General features: G+C 35.0%; 3 protein-coding genes across 17 annotated transcripts in view; 1 reads left to right on the top strand and 2 right to left on the bottom strand.

Moving 5' to 3' along the window:
- The window catches only part of LOC128680087 (uncharacterized protein), a 34,422-nt gene that overhangs the window by 2,256 nt on the left and 15,521 nt on the right, over positions 1–16,645 (top strand). The window lies entirely within an intron of this gene.
- Positions 1–16,645, bottom strand: part of LOC128680083 (ankyrin-2-like) — an 82,880-nt gene that overhangs the window by 64,046 nt on the left and 2,189 nt on the right. The gene's annotated exons all lie outside the window — the stretch shown is intronic.
- On the bottom strand, positions 8,606–16,306 carry LOC128680088 (uncharacterized). Its single transcript, XM_053762866.2, has 3 exons — positions 15,734–16,306; positions 14,600–14,989; positions 8,606–13,241 (listed from the first exon to the last, which is right to left on the bottom strand). Exons 1-3 carry the CDS (start codon positions 15,891–15,893, stop codon positions 12,727–12,729), a joined length of 1,065 nt encoding a protein of 354 aa, XP_053618841.1. The 5' UTR covers positions 15,894–16,306; the 3' UTR covers positions 8,606–12,726.

Below are 16,645 nucleotides of genomic sequence, written 5' to 3'. Positions count from 1 at the left end.
GTTTTTCTTCTAATTATATAAGTTGGCTATTTGATGTCTATTTTATCTATGTTCACAAAATTAACCAATTTGTATTTGAAGAACTCGCTTTTGTTCGCAGCTTCGCCCGCGTAAATTTCCCACGCGAACAGTTATTTTGCCGGGATGGAAGGTACCCTATGTGCTTCTCCATACTTTAAACTACATTTGTAGGCAAAATTTCAAGATTAATTGAGTAGATATAACGTGAAGAGGTAACAAACATACTTAATTTCGCATTTACCATATTAGTGAATTTGAAATTTGACGTAGAATTTAATCAGCGCGCTGCCGCTGACGTTTTTCTGCGCACATTAAAGTTAACGTTAAAGTTTGCACCGTCAACTTTAACGTTAACCCACCCTTGCTTCAAGGAAAAAAATGTTTGTATATAATACCTATTTATTATATCAGAACATTACATTTCTCTAATCTAAATTAATTACATAATTTGAAATATTGTTGGTATAATATTAAGTACTTTGAAATAACTTGGAAGCCCTTCTGAGAAGGGTTTCATTAGATCCTTTTCATAAATTATTGGAGTATTTCAACAAAAACTTTTCTGAATGCTTGAACAAGTTTCAGCTAGCTCTCTGACTGAAGTTTAAGGACTTATGAACTAATAAATAAGGCCACGGGTTTCGCTTGAAATCATAAAGCGCTAATTTGTATTGTGATTAGGATTGGATTGATGTTGGATTTACATGAAAGATACAATTTAGGGTTATGTAATTTTTAATTAGATATCTTCAAGTCTCGTTTAGTTTAGATGACAATGCATTATTATGCATCACCTGATGGTGAACCCAGGATCGGTTCTGGACAGGGGAACTCCTCAACGGACTACTGCACGGTCATGACGTTTTGTCACGTCTTAAATGCAATAATATTTGACGACAATAAAAGCTTGTGACAAAAAATATGTTTTTGTAAAAAAAACTTATTTCTTTCCCCTTACATTTTTTTATATGCGTATAGGATCATAAAAGCGTTATTCATTGTTTTTTCATTATCTAGACCTTGGTATACGACTGCCTACGACTATTTGCAGTGTGGAGTATGGACGGGCTTACGTCACGTGGTCAGTTTACGGCGATGGTGACGTTGCTCTGATTGAGTTGGGAGGTTGCTTTGAGAGGTTGAGAGATAAGAGTTTCAGGGCAGAGCAGAAAATAATTTCTGCTCTGCCCTGATGAATAATCATCAAAAGCCAAAATATTGTTTGAAACATTACGATACCTATGACTAAGAATAATAATAATAAAAAATGCACTCGTACGTTTCATGTAAACATTCATTAACTTTATTATTAATAAAAACGTTTCTTTATTATTAATAAAAACGTTTATTTTATGGAGTAATACGATCTATCGGTATCTAGTAAATTCGTGGAAATCACTTTTAGGCCTGACCATTTTACAACCTCAATCTAAACGAAAGCTATGTATTGTATAACCTTACAGAATATTCCTGCGAGAGAAAAATAAATTCTAGCAAGATTTTGTTTCAAAATAATTGAATATTTATGAAACCGTCCACTCCGTAGTTGATTGCATTCTTTCATCCGCTTATAGTAAATTTACTATCAAACGGTTTTTTTCTATCGGTTTCCAAACATACATTTAACTTTAGTAAATTTACTATCAAATTAAATAGGTACTTAAACTAAATCGAAATCGGTGCAACCGTTGCTAGATCTAGAAAGTTCTTAGCTATGTTTGCAAAATGTATGTTTGGAAACCGTCAGTTATTTTCTAGCGGATGTAAGAATTAAATAGGTATTTAAACTGAATCGAAATCGGTTCAACCGTTGCTGCTACGATGCCACAAACAGACATATAGACAAGGGATTAATAAGAGTGTGTAAACTTTTTTATTTAATGTTGCTGACGTTTCTACGACCTTGCAGTCGCCGTGGTCGCAGCCAGACTAGACGTGCTAAGTCCCGTTAATGTAATATATTCAGTTAAGGGATTAATTGTCGTACTTTCGGCCCATTGTTTCACATTCTTCAACTCGCAGCATCGAATCACGACCATGCCAACTCCGTTCCTCATCATTACCGCCATTATAGCCAGAACATTCTCGGGTGCACAGATCAATAATTTCCTCATTATGACGCAGGCTATTGAGAACAATATCGTGCGTCGCTACGTCATCGCCGGTTTATAGGTTATTCATTGCACATACATCTTCCGTTAGTCATGATATCAATAGTTTCGTTTTAGAAAACAAAAACATTCGTCTTATTAGATTAAATATTTTATTATATTACAGTCTGTCTGTAAAGAATAGAAAACGGATTAGATATGATATTTTTTACGATTGATCCATAGATTCCGTGTGACATTGTGTTATTATGATTGTTTTTAACCCCCTACGCAAAAAGAAGAGTGTTATAAGTCTAACGTGTCTGTCTGTGTATCTGTCTGTGGCATTGTAGCTCCCAAATGGACCGATTCGTTTAGTTTTTTTTTGTGTCATAGATAATTTTATTCCGAGTGTTCTTAGCCGTTGTTTCATGAGAATCGGTTTAGCCGTTCAAAAGTTTATACAAGCATTTTTGCTTTCTTTCGTAGCCATAGAGCAACGAAGCCGAGGGCCCGCCTTCCTGTTTTTTCTCCTCTGCTTCTCACGGGACTTGTATTAGAGAAAAACTTATTTCTTCACGTATAATAGTTGACACAAAAACATATAACGCAAGGCACCCCAGTTTACGAATTCGGACGTAAACAAACTTTATTTATTTCCCCCGTGGAGGCCGTCATATCATATTTTACGACTATTTTATGTAATATGATTATTTTATGTAATTTTCGCGCGGTTCTTTTCGGCGCCCGATTAATGGAAAAGTCTCGATGATCGTAAATTAGTAATGCGTTAGTTGCATCATTAAAACGTGCTTTTGCCAATGCTTTTTAGTTTAAGTGCTCATAATTAATTTTGAAACCCATAATATTGGTTAATGTTGTTTTATGGTTGGTAGTACCGTCTGCAAATCTTCAGTAGTCTTCTGACAGGGACCAACACAGTTTAAATGAGTTTCTTTCGGTATTTTTTCTCAGCAGTCGTTCCGAAATGCCAGAGTTTATAGCTTTTTCAGAAAATACTATATGAAATAAAATTTTACGTCTCAAATTGGCTGTGAACGTGTAATTTATAAAGAAATTTGATTTTAAAAGTCTATTTATAAAACAATACAACTAGTTAGAAAAACCATCGTTTCGCGAAAGTATTGGTAATCACATTGCTGTGCCTTCAAAATACTGTTATGGATATGTATGGGTAGTCTTATGATGGCATATCCTATCCTCCTTGTCCATCCATAGGTAAGGAGAATGGCCTAACCACAGCGCCTAACAGTGAAGCCATCAAATGATTGACAATGACAAAAACCCGGTAAATGTATTTATATACAGAAATGACCAAAAAGTGCAAAAAATTCGGGTAAATAAGTTTTTTTTAGGGCTGAGAAAGCTACTAGAAATCACAGAGAAAAACGACAAAAGGAAAAATTCTCAGAAAATAGCTACTCAGTAATTTAATTCCTGGCGGGATTCCTGGATTCTGAATCCATGAGCATAAAATTATGACAATTTTTGTTTAATGTATTTTTTCCAATGCGAAAAATGCGACCAACAACGCGGACTAAGAAGTTCTTTTATTAAATATAATTAACTGAGTACTTATATGTTTACTAAATTGGTTTATCAATCACTAGATGTTGCCCAGATCTTCGCTCCCCTGGGAATTTTGAGATAAAAAATAGCCTATAGCAATCTTGGATAATGTACCTTTCTAATGGTGGAATAATTATTGCCGCCTCAAACATACAAACTCATAAACTCACAAACCCTTACCTCTGTATAATAGTATAGAAGTAAAAGTATTTTATTTACAACATATGTACTATAAGTAAAATTAGAAATTAAAATAATAAATACTAAATTAATTTAAATAAAAAAATTACACTAAATCGCCGTCGTCGTGCGATAAAGTTCCCAGAAGGCTGGCGACATTTGCTCTTTGTATGGCCAAACTCAAACGTTGGCCGAAATAGTCACCAGCATTTGGGTCCCCAGAGACATCGACCAGGCGTGCGGAAATTTCTTTGTAAAGGGTTTTTGCATCCACACCCCAAGGTCCCAGGGTCTCTACAGCAAAAGGCGTAAATATGGCTCTCCCAGAGATGCGTAAATATGCAATAGAAGTATAGATTTGCATCGCATACTTATCACCATTGTGTAAGAACACAGAGATGGCAGTCTTAAAATTAGCATATGTTCAGAGGTGACTCCCGTTCATCTATTCTAGTCGGGGATGCAGATGCAAGACAGTGCAAACAATATGCATGCAATAAAATGTTTAGCGCCCTGTAAAGCGGACCAGATATGAAAATAGTTTGTTGTTTTAGATGAAACTCGTTCGAGATTATTGGATATTCATTATGAATAAATAAATATTTTAGGTTCCGTACCGTATCTCAAAGGAAATTGGAACTTTTATTGTAATAACTATACATCGTCCTACAGCCTTTTATTATCTTACTATGAGAATATTTTTTGACGATAAGTAATTTGATTGAAAAGTTATTTGTTTCTTTTATTTAATACCATTTTTATCTGAGATCTGAGTAAAAATCGATGTTATTTATGGCCGGAAAATTACTCGGATTTCGGTGAATTTTGGTACATGATATACATAGGATACCTTTTCATCTACACTGGTTTACATTCTATTGGGCGTAGGTACTATCGGTTTATCGGATTGGTGAGAAAAAATAAGAATATTTACCGTTAGGTAGTTAATTCTACCGTTTATTTCTAAATTTAGAACTCCAGTTCCACTAAAAAATCTTTGATGTTTACAAAGCTGCCAGTTAACTCATAATTTACGTTGAAAATCAACAGACATACTTTTTATGTTCATAAAAATATATGCTCTAAATATAATTGGCTGTATGTCTGTATGTCAATGCTCCGGATTGGACGACGAGTGATTTACGAGAGTTCGCGGTGCCAATTTTAGGCCTAATAATATCTATTTTGAAACTGTGATAAATATTAAAAAATAAAAATATTCCATTCAAGATAATGAACATAATATCATTTCCACTGTTATGCAAGCTACCACGCCAGTGTTGACTACAGAATTTACTGTCCCGAGCGGGACAGCTCTGTCCCGCTTTTTTGTATTTGCAGTCAGAAGAAAAAAAAAACACTTAATCGGCATTATCACACTCTTGCACAAATAGTACTTAATTTCAATTTAGCTATTGTGTTTTTATTAAAAATATAAAAAAAAATGCTATTTATGTATTAATTTGCGTTTTTTCTATTATGTTATATGTATTACGCGTTTGACGAATAATGCCGCTTTTTTATTCATCCGGTTTCAAAATCCCGCTTTACCCAAATAAAAATCAGGCAACACTGTGCAACACACTGGTAGACTATAATACTTGCCTCTAGATTATGCTAGGTATTCGTAAAATTCATGTCCGATGCTTTTAGGCCATTTGAATAGAAATAGAGAGCTTATTATCTCTCTACACAAACGCAATTTTTCTAAAGGAAAACAAATGTTAATGTGATTGTTGAAATAAATAGGCTCATACAGCTAAACGTCGCGTTAGAGTTCCGCAAATCTTGTCTCTGTCTATCCCGTACAGCGATAAGGATAAACACGTGACGTGTGTGAGGAATAATATTTTTCATAGTTTATGGTCAATATAAAAACTAAAATATTTTTACCCTATAGGTAAATAAAAATCTATCATCAAGGTTACAAGTACCATTAATTTTCTAGACACATTTCCATGTTATGTTCAGCTATAATGTCAGTCTAGGCAGGTCTGGTGGCTAAATCAACATAACACAAATCTATTTTTATGTTATAATCGGTAAATAAGTGGTTTTACTCCAATAAGTGGACGTAAAATAGACGACATGAATGAAAAATATGAGAAAAAAATATGTTTCTACCTCCTTTTGTATTCTTTATTTTTATTAAATTGATTTTTGCTCTACAGGGTGTTACAATACTTTATTAAAATATAAATATACTTTATGTACATGACATTTTTTTTAATGTCTCTAAAGTTTGTGATATGGGTCATGTCTTTTACTAGTGTTTGCAATAAATGATTATTATATTATTATTATTAACACAAATCACCTATATATATATATATACATACAAAGTGGTAAGATACGGTACTATGGGTAGATCATTTATATGAAGTTTCAAGAAAGAAATACTTATCAGTAATTTAATATAAATATATACGGACAAATCATACAGATTTATTTAGCCCCAAAATAAGTTCTAATCTATTGTTATGGGATGCTAACTCAACGATAATATATTCTATAACATATATGTATCTATATAAATCTTATAAATTTCTGATAGAGACATGAATAATAGGATCACTGCCGTGGATATCGTGCATTATCGTGCATAATTAGCGTGATTTTTCTTTAAATTTGTGAAATCGAAAATTTTTACAAAATAATTTAACATGAAGCCTTGGTTCCAGGTTTGTGACAGGACGCACACATACAATAATTCTTACAGAAGTGTATCGTGGACCTTGAAAACATTATTATCCTTTGTTATAACGACATAACATTTGTCTTATTGAGATTCTTCTAAGCGTCATAGCCGACCAGTGAGTCCTTTGACACAAGTTGTACGTACATATATTTCTGTTTCAATTATCTCCAATGATAAGATTCATATTATATCGTCGCTCCACTTCCATTCTATTCCTGTCGCAGCAACGTGGACGCTTATTCTGGCACTGATTATAAAATGCGATAAAAATATCATTTATAAATTATATATTTTTATTTTAATATCTGGGGACCTGAGGACTATATTTTGACCTTCAATTCACTTTCATCCCTTGCTAATTACAAAATGAGTACCTATGTACTGCAAAATGGACGTGTTATTTAAAATTTTTTTTTTAATTTTTTTTTCTGTGTCTTAAATTTTTAAATTGGTAGGGAACATCCAAAAAAAATATTCTGCTCTTTTCATTATTATTGTTTTTTTTTGTTTTGTTCGGAATCCGCTGGCCTTCTGATTACGATGTGACTAACACATTTTTTTATAGAAAACCTCCACGCGTTTATTTATAAGCTGTGAAATAGACGATTTATTTTGTTTATATCTTAATTGATACACTAGTTTCTGTTACAGAGGAAATAAAGATCAAAATTCAACAATTCATATTTCTATGAGATCTTTTCACATTTTTTTGGCAAATGAACACAAAGGGCACTGCAGTAGTATTTCAGGGATCCGTACCTCGATTGTAAACACGGAACCTTTATTGGAAGTACTTCGTTGTCCGTCTGTCTGTCCATCTGTCATGACCTTTTTACTCATGAATGTTTACAGATATGAAAGTATATGGTCTCTTTCAGCTGTGAAAAATCAAACTATTTGTGTCGCATATTTTGTAGTTTCACAAAGGGATCAAAACTGGTACACCCTGTTGGCCATAACACATGATAAGTATTTAGCAAGAAGAAATGTATTATTTAAAAAGTTAAGATTATAATACAATTACAGAAGATGTAATAAAAGCAAGTGTGATGTTATTTACTACTTTGAAAGTAACGTTTCACTTTGAATCTTTTCGAACTGAGACGCGGCCCATCACATCACGGCATGGTTGCTGTCGGGTTATGAGCATGACGCGCATATTAAACGCGCGCGAATCCGCTGGCAAAAGCTAGTATGTAATATTACTAGTTAAGATTCATTTGAAAGAGAGAGAACACCTGAAATATTACCACAGCATAAAACAATCAAAGCTGAATCGAATTCAGTCGATATACATAATATCAATAAATAATGCATACGAATATTGGCATAAGCTCGCGTTGATAGCAGATTTGTGGATTTCCAACGAAAATACACACATTAACATACTTACGGTGAATTGCACCAGTCAATTTTGACATCAATTTGATAAAATTACATACTTTGCATTGGTAAAAGTTAACGTCAAAGTTAATCGGTGCAACCCACTTTTAATATCAACCTAGTTTAGTGATAGACAGAGATATATACATGAATACCGAATACAGTACAGTAAGTAACGGAGACATCTTCAGTTGCTCCGGTCAACTTTGAAGTTAACTTTAACCTGCACGCCACCGCCGCGGGAGTTAACCTGTCGATAAGATTAAATGGCGTTGTTGGGCACAGGCTAATGGTAACGTCAAATCTAGTGCAACTGAATCTTTATGCTTATATTAACTTTTGGGATAAAAAGAAAAGAACAGTAAGGTACACAACGTGATCAAACAACAGATAGTCCACGTGACACTTAGAGTGGGTTGCACTAGTCAAGCTTTAACCTGCGCAGAGAGACGCAAAATACGCCACTTAGTCTAAACGTTGCCTAATATCATTATATCATATCTACATTATTTTACTGATATGATTTCAAGCGATTGGCTGTTTTCCTGTTCTCAATCAAGAGACAATAAAAAATCCTATAAAATAGTTTATTCGTTATCAAGGATTCCAAGTAAAGGTCAAGTGATTATAATGATATATAATGTGATATAATGAGTGATATATAATGGACCGCCCTCTGAATGTACTTTCTACATTATTAAGTATATAAAAGTTATTTTCTGCAAACGGTAATCATACAGAAGTTTCCGTGCGAAAGGTGAACGAACCTAATAAAGATATGGAGTGCGTTCGGTGCATACATCGATCGGCGATGCAAGATATGCACTCATGCAACCCTTGGATTGACAGAATTGGGGGAAAGGCCGGCTATTTTTGTGGGCAGTTTGATATTAAATAGAGATATATACGTTAAACAATTTATGCACTTTACTGTTTATGCGACTAACGGTTTATATGCGGCATTTCTTCACAGCAAGTGGTCGTTCCGAAATGCTAGTAGTTTGTAGCTTTTTGAGAAAAATATAAATATTCAGATTTTAGTGAAAGTCTGTCTGGCACAAATATTACGAATGCGAAATGAGTTTCGTATTTGTATGGACCATAGATCAACAAAAAGGAAAAAATATGGAACGTATAAAAATATAAAAAGTAAAACATAAATACGATATATTTTGAAACTTTCCACTTTTGCTAAACGAATTGATCCATAGATCCGTAGTCAACATATTCCTCCGAAACTCTTGATCAGTCGCTGTTACCAAAAAATAATACGAATAGCCTTATCTTTTAAAACTACCATTAACCTTCTTCTTCATAGTCGTATTCCTCATGGCTGAGGGTCGTGGTCATTACGTGGAATGAAACATAAACAACAACTTTCTTGGCATTATTAATGGAGTGGTTTGGCATTGCCTTCTCCATTTCACACACAAGTTAATAATAATCAACCAGTGTGCAAGTTTCCTCACGATGTTTTCCTTCACCGGAAGCAAGTGGTGGTCTATGAAAACTACTACTATACATGAGTCAGATTGGTATACAAACTCATGTGGCACGAGTGGGATTCGAACATGGGATCTCTCGATCCACAGACGAGCGTCTTAACCATTACACCACCACCGCTTCCATTAACCTTAGTATGGATGATAACTATTCGCTTTTACAACAATGCGCCTGTGGTGCACTGCAGTTATTTTTGAAGCGGTTTTTAGTTTGTTTATAGACGCGTCCGTTACTCCGAAACATACGTCCCGGTCTATTAAAACAAAGTGGTTTTGGAACGAACGAACTGTGTTCAAATGTTACGGTTACTGTCAGGATAAGCCGGCTCCACTCTGTTGTCGAAAAATTTGTCAAACTTTGGCGCATTCGGTATACATTGCTGGTTTTTCATTGCGAAAATAAAAGCACTTAAGCTAATTAAGCAATGTTCACGCCTTAGCTTCGGCATGTGTCTGAGTTCGTCGATAATGTGGAGCTGGCATAAGTCGTTGTGTGCATGTGTTCCATTCGACGTAATGACTACTACACTCAGCCATGAGGAATACGACTTAAGAAGAAAATTAGGATAATGAACATTGAATTCTAGAAGTATCACTCCCTATTTTTCTTTATTCGTCATTTTCTTGAACTAAAGACCTACCACGAAACATACAATTATACATAGCACGTTACAAAATCTAAATGCGTCTATATTCCCATATTCGCATCTTGTAAAAAAAGAGAGACGCAATGACGTGACACGTGTTTTCTGTTCATTATAGCCCCCTCCTCACTTTCCTTACTAGTTAATGTCAATTGTCATAAAATTTTCGTCAAATAATATCCGCTGAGGAATTCCCTCGTTGGGAGCCGATCCGAGTTCATCATAGGTATTTCTTATCATATCACAATAATGCATTTCCATCGGATACATAGCCACGTGTAAAATTTCATGACCGTCCTATCAACAGCTGAGGAATTCATTCGTATGGATAACATAATAATGCATTCTCATCCAAATTAAAAGTATATAAAAAATATATACCTGCGTCAAAATTTAGTTGCTAGATTCCACCCAAATAAACATAGTCACCCTCTTACATTACAAGCAATAAATATGCCGAAGCCAATATAAGCGTGATGTTTAAACACCACTTTCGATTCATGATTATCCTTTCATGTTATTGGTGGAGGCATAACAATAAAGTTCTAAATAAAAGCTCGTGTGCAGTGAGCTTATGCTGTGTTTTACAAACAGCGACCGTCAAAACAGTAAATAATGTTGTAATAAGCTAAAAACGTACGAATTCAGGTCAATTTCATGCTACTATTGTGTGTTGTTTCAACTTCATTGAGTAGGTACAGTTAACAGCACATCAAGTTACCCCGCATGAACCCCTATGGCGGCGGGATAATAGCGGCGAGTTTGCAATGAATTTGAGTAGGTTGTTGTGCTGTCGACTATACGCTAAAACAGTATAATAGACTTAGATTGGATTTTCCTAGAGGTCCGAAAAGTGCTGGCTTGATGTTGTCAACGAGGATTTGCGTGCGTCGATCAGACTTTACAATAATTAGTTGTTGGCCGCGAACTTAGACCTCGTGAACAGAATAAATTTTCAATGAGTTTACCAAATTGTAAAAAGTTTTAGAAACGGCTAAACCGATTTTGATGCCCCACGAACTTAAAAATTCTATTAACAGATCCTACATAACATAGCTTTTAATTTCATCAAAGTCAGACACTTAACATAGTATGTATGTAAGCATGTTTGTAACGCGATAACATACATACATACAAAAAAAAATTTTTGCCCCAAGTCAATTAATCTGTATTGTAGTAATGTTAATTTCGTGAAGACTGATTTAGGAAATGAATCCTTCCCCAAGAAAATTGACGGGTCGTAATGACAGCGCGGCCGCAGCGGTAGAACCACTCTTATATGAGAACCACCCGCCTATGTCTGACTAGGATGCCAAAAACCTGCGATGTGGAGAAGAATAAGTAGGAAAGTAACCCTGGACGTTTGCTTGATCCAGGTTCTGCTTACCGGCTGAAGAAGAAACCAGGAAAACGCTCAGATAAAAAAGAGAGATATTAGTACCTCTAGAAATGTATGAAATCAGTTTTCTTTTTCTTGCTATCGATATTTCGTATTTTATTAATAACAAAATTCAGTTTTCACATATTTTAATTTACTTGAAACTCATTTTATATCACTTTTCAACTTTTGCTAGTTTACAATAACAAATGAGTGTTATAATAATAATATATTTATTTTATTTACTATTTTCATATCTCTATATATATAGTGTACACTATAGGATAGGTTAGAAATAACTCATTATATACAGAAATTACAATTATCTAGCGAACACTAAATATTGTCTATAAATAAATATAGTATAAACATCCATATACAAATAATTTCTTAAAATATACACATAATTTCTTACTTTAAGATTCTATAATTAGAAGAAAGTCGTATTTTTTATATTATAAGCTATTTATGTATTTAAAACTGTGAATAAAATATTAATATACTTAAAATAAAAGTCTTATTTTCTTTACAAAAAAAAGTATAAATCCGGTTGCGTTTTTCTAAATAAGTATCTAAATCTAAAAAATAATTTAAAAAAGTTGTTATATATGAAATATACTTCTTCGGATGTCCGCGCAACGTAAGTTTCTGGAGTGGCGCTACAGTCGCTGACAACAGAAACGTGCCCGATCTGTTATCGATAGTTCCAAATATCGCCGCGGGACGTCATTCAAAACGTGGTGTGTATGTCAAAGATTTAAATTATCATCTTTCTATTTGTGTTTTTACTTCTACTTTAATCAAAGTGTTGTTTTGACCTCCTAAGCTCCTCTAAATGTTATAATTTACGCCTCTAAAATGTATACCAGTAAGGTACATCATCTGATAATTGAGCGTCACGATAATATCAATAACAATTTTATTATTAATACTAAGTATGACGAAAACAATGAATTAGTTTCAAAAGGAACTTCACGTGTCAAAACATACAAAGTCGTAGCACGTTACTAACGTCCACATGCTGTCTCTTTTACCCATATCATGCTATGACGTGTTACTTGTTTTGTGTCAAGGGAACCCTCCAGTACCATAGGCTATTTACAAATCAATTAGCCACGTAAATCAATTATTTACAATCTAACTTATACACAGATGTCCAATGGAAAAAAATTCCATTATCGCAATATGAACCACGTTAACTATACTGTTTCAACAGGTCCATAGCTTCGGGTGGTATCTGCTAGGAATCACTATAAACTGTATTATACACCAACTCTTGCATTTTCATTCTCAGCATCAATTTCTTAGCTGGCCCTAGTTTTTTCACATGAGGCAGCAGACTATTAAAGAAACCCACATCTTCGTCCTTTGCGGGTTCATTCGCGTCACCATTCCCACTTTTCTGTACTTCATCGTCATCATCATAGAAATCCGCTTCTAAAATAATAGGTTTGGAATCGAATTCGTCAAATTCTTGATCGTCCTCTTTCACACTGACGCTAACACTGGCCGGAGGAGGGTCTATATAGTAGCTACTGCCTTGTTCTGGGTCGTAATCCTGGCTGTAATGATCATGATCCGGCATATCCTGGTCGTTGTCAGGGTCCTGGTCTTGCATTTCAGTGGCTTCGTAATCGTTGAACTGGTTTGTCAAGAACTGCAGCTTTGGAAGGTACTCCCATTCGGAAGATTGCTTTCTGATCTCTTTCCTCGCTTGATCTCTCAGGTATTTCCATTTTAATCGGGCTTCATCACCTGGAAAGGCAATCGGAATTTTTGATTATGTTTATTGGGTACTTAATAAATATTCATTTACATACTCTAGTCTACAATTCAACTTGGGGCAAAAATACATTTTTTGTATGTACATATGTTTGTATTGTCTTACTATACTATTTTACTTGCAATGATTGCTAAACGAGAGTTGAGCAATATATAAAATAACTGTACATAAAAACTGTCTACTGAATCACATTTTACGCGATATCATTACAATTTTTTACGAGTGCCAATAAACATAAATAGAGGCTATGTTAACTATTTCTACAAATTATATTCATCTTCTTTATATATGGAATAAAAAAGCTACGCTTTATAACATCAATCTATTAGTTGAATGTTAGCGTTATTTTAATTATTATTGATACAAAATTCTTATTATAAATGAAGGATTTGACAAATTAATATTTTAAGAATCTGATATTTTGAGAATCTCATATTATGTGAATAAGCGAGTTGTTCCACCTCAAATTCAAAATTCTTTATTCAATATAGGATGATGTATGCATCACTTATTGACGTCAAAAATATTACTTAAACTAAGTCTACTGCCGACTCCCAAAGCGCAGGTGAAGAAGAAGCGGCGCAACAAATTTCATCGCAGCCTTTTCTCCAAAGACATCAATTATCAAATGTAAGTCTTATACATATTTTTATATACCTATTTTTCCATAGCAAGAAAAATATCATAGACCTAAACACTGAAAACTAAACACAATACCAACCAATGTCGGTACTACGAAATAAGTTTATTTCGGCTTTTCGTGGCATGTCCAGAATGCCAGTAGTTTGTAGCTTTAAAAATCATAATTGTGAATATTCACGTTTGACGTGAAAAACGTTAGACACGTGAAAGTCTAATTTCCGAATTCGAAAGTCTAAATGAATTTGAAATGTTATTAATAAATACACGAAGTACATAACTGTTGTTTTAAACCTTTTGACTCTTCATTGGTAAACTATAAAGGGGATTGCAGTTAAACTCGAAGGGTACTAATTACGGCGGGTTGTCTGTGGTGTAATTATTAACATGTCTGCAGTATCATTGTGATGGTGATATAAAATTTAATTAAAATTTTAAGAAACCCTCCTACTAAATAGTTGGCACCATCGCATTTGCTAGAGAAGGGCTGACGATTTTCAAACGGCTGACCGCACATTTTCCAAACATAGCTAAGAACACACTTGATTAAATTATCTTTCGAATAAGAAAAACTAGATCAAAATTGGTTCCGCCGTTTGGATGCTACGATGCGGACAGACATATATGTTGAACTTATATCTAACTCCCCTCCTTCTGTCGATGGGGATTAAAAACAAGTAAAGACACTTACGCGTAACGCCCAATTCGTCAGCGATTTCCTTCCAACTCTCGTCCAATTTATACCAATTGTGATGGCCTTTCAGTTGTCTGTTCCATATCAGATCCCTCGGTTGCACCAGTTCTATCAGTTTATTCATGTCCACGTCAATCGTCCTTCTTTTATTCATCAATAGCTTCTTTCTCATCGTGTAACCCAATTTAGGTCTTTTTATAGACTCGTCTAGGGAATTGAAGACTTCATCATTGGTGTCGTCATCGCCTTCCTCGTCTTCAGTCAGGAACTGGTGGTGAATAAACTTGAGTTTCTGGAAATGCGGCCATTCTGACTCGTTGGAGTTTTTCTTCATTTCCTTGCGACATTGGTCTTTGAGGTTTTTCCATCGCTTTCTGCAATTGAGGCCTGGAAATACAATAATATTTCTTCTAAACTTAAGCATTCATAAAAAAAAACTGTATGTAGAAGAACGACTTCATTTTAGACATTTTTGTTTAGTGTGACACTGCGCCGCTGCCTATTGTGTTGCGCGCAAACACCTAGTATTTAAGTTTTTCGTTTGTTTTTTTATAAGTACGTGTATATTTGTGTGTGTGTCTGTTCACAATAAAGAGTTTTTTATTTTATTAGTGTAATGTATTTTTTTTTCTGTTTTGTTGATCTAAGATCTAATTAAAATTCGGAGAATCAGACCAAAAACAATAATCAAAGTCGTATAGGTACCTACCTAGATTTATTTCTCCGATTTTGACATAAGTAGATATCTACATACCCTTATATTTTAGTATTTTATTTGTATTGGTTATCTATTTCTAAAACTCTCTTTTTATGATTTAACTGTACATGTGCAATGTACATATTTCCCTCATTCTCATAACATATAATCTTATCTAATATCATAAAGTACTTATTTTTATTTTTAATAATACTGAATATTTATTTTTATTACAAACATCGTTTACTTCAATTACATCACTTCATATCGTCTGGGCTGTGATATCATTACCTACAAACAATTCAACGCCGCCACAGGACAAAATATCCCCTTCACATCGACTTCATGTCAACAAAGAAAGCAACGCGGCGGCGCGAGTGACGTCACATCATAAACAGCATGGCCGCGGCCAAAAACCGCGACCAGTTACTTACTTGTAGTGCCCACTTCGGCAGCAACCTCATTCCAGTACCGCTCCAACTTGAACCGATTCCGATGACCCCTGTAGCTCTTGTCCCACAAGCATTCTCTTGCCTGGACAGCTGCAATGAGCTTGTCCATGTTTTTAGCTCTCACTCCTTTGACTTTCTTCATGGCGGAGCGGGCGGCGGGCGCGGGAGCGGACGGGCGTTGCGAGCGGCGCGCGGACCGCGACTGAACAAGCGGGCTGCGACTACCGCATCCGCTGTTTCGCTCGCTCCCGCTCCCTCTCTGCCTATCGCCGTCCTCTTCGCTCGTCGCCCCGCTGCCGACACGCCTCGTCGAGCAATCTGCGATTATTACTCGCACCACATAACTTACTTTCACGTTGATTTCGATCGCGCGTCTTCCATCACTTGTTACACACACGTTGTAGTTGGGAGTTTTGTAGAAACAAAGTAATGAATAACGAATGTTTCGATTGTTTGCTCCGGTAGTGAATGCGTGGAGGTAGCTTGGTTGGGTTGGGTAGTAACAATAGTCACGGCGACAGCGATTCGATTCAAAGTGGATTTCCAAGTCCGGCGACCCACGCAAATACCAAACTAAGACAAAGATAACTTATAGAGGTTATGCTTATACTTACTTATAATATAATTAACTTGAATAAATTCATAAAAATACGTAGATAATCAAGTTAGAAAGCTGAGTTAGGTAAAAAGTAACGTCGTTGCGGGAACGAGCAATAAGTAGAATCATAAGCACATCGACCTTTACAAATCTATTGCATTTCCGCCGCTATTACTACCGCATAAAGGTCCACGCCGTGCAACTAACTGTACTTAGGTACAGTTTAATGTAAGAAAGAAATGTAGAACACTGTTTGTATCCACGTCACGTTATGTAATTAAAAATATACCAAAGTA

This window comes from Plodia interpunctella, chromosome 23, assembly GCF_027563975.2.
Source record: "Plodia interpunctella isolate USDA-ARS_2022_Savannah chromosome 23, ilPloInte3.2, whole genome shotgun sequence".
NCBI lineage: Eukaryota > Metazoa > Arthropoda > Insecta > Lepidoptera > Pyralidae > Plodia > Plodia interpunctella.
The sequence above is the reverse complement of the archived record's forward strand: the minus strand, read 5'-3'. Positions and strand labels throughout refer to the sequence as shown.

Coding starts and splice junctions, on each gene's coding strand:
- LOC128680088 (XM_053762866.2), bottom strand. CDS start 15,893: ATGAAGAAAGTCAAAGGAGTGAGAGCTAAAAACATGGACAAGCTCATT. Junction 14,990..15,733: donor TGCCGAAGTGGGCACTACAA/GTAAGTAACTGG, acceptor TTGTATTTCCAG/GCCTCAATTGCAGAAAGCGA. Junction 13,242..14,599: donor TGACGAATTGGGCGTTACGC/GTAAGTGTCTTT, acceptor TTGCCTTTCCAG/GTGATGAAGCCCGATTAAAA.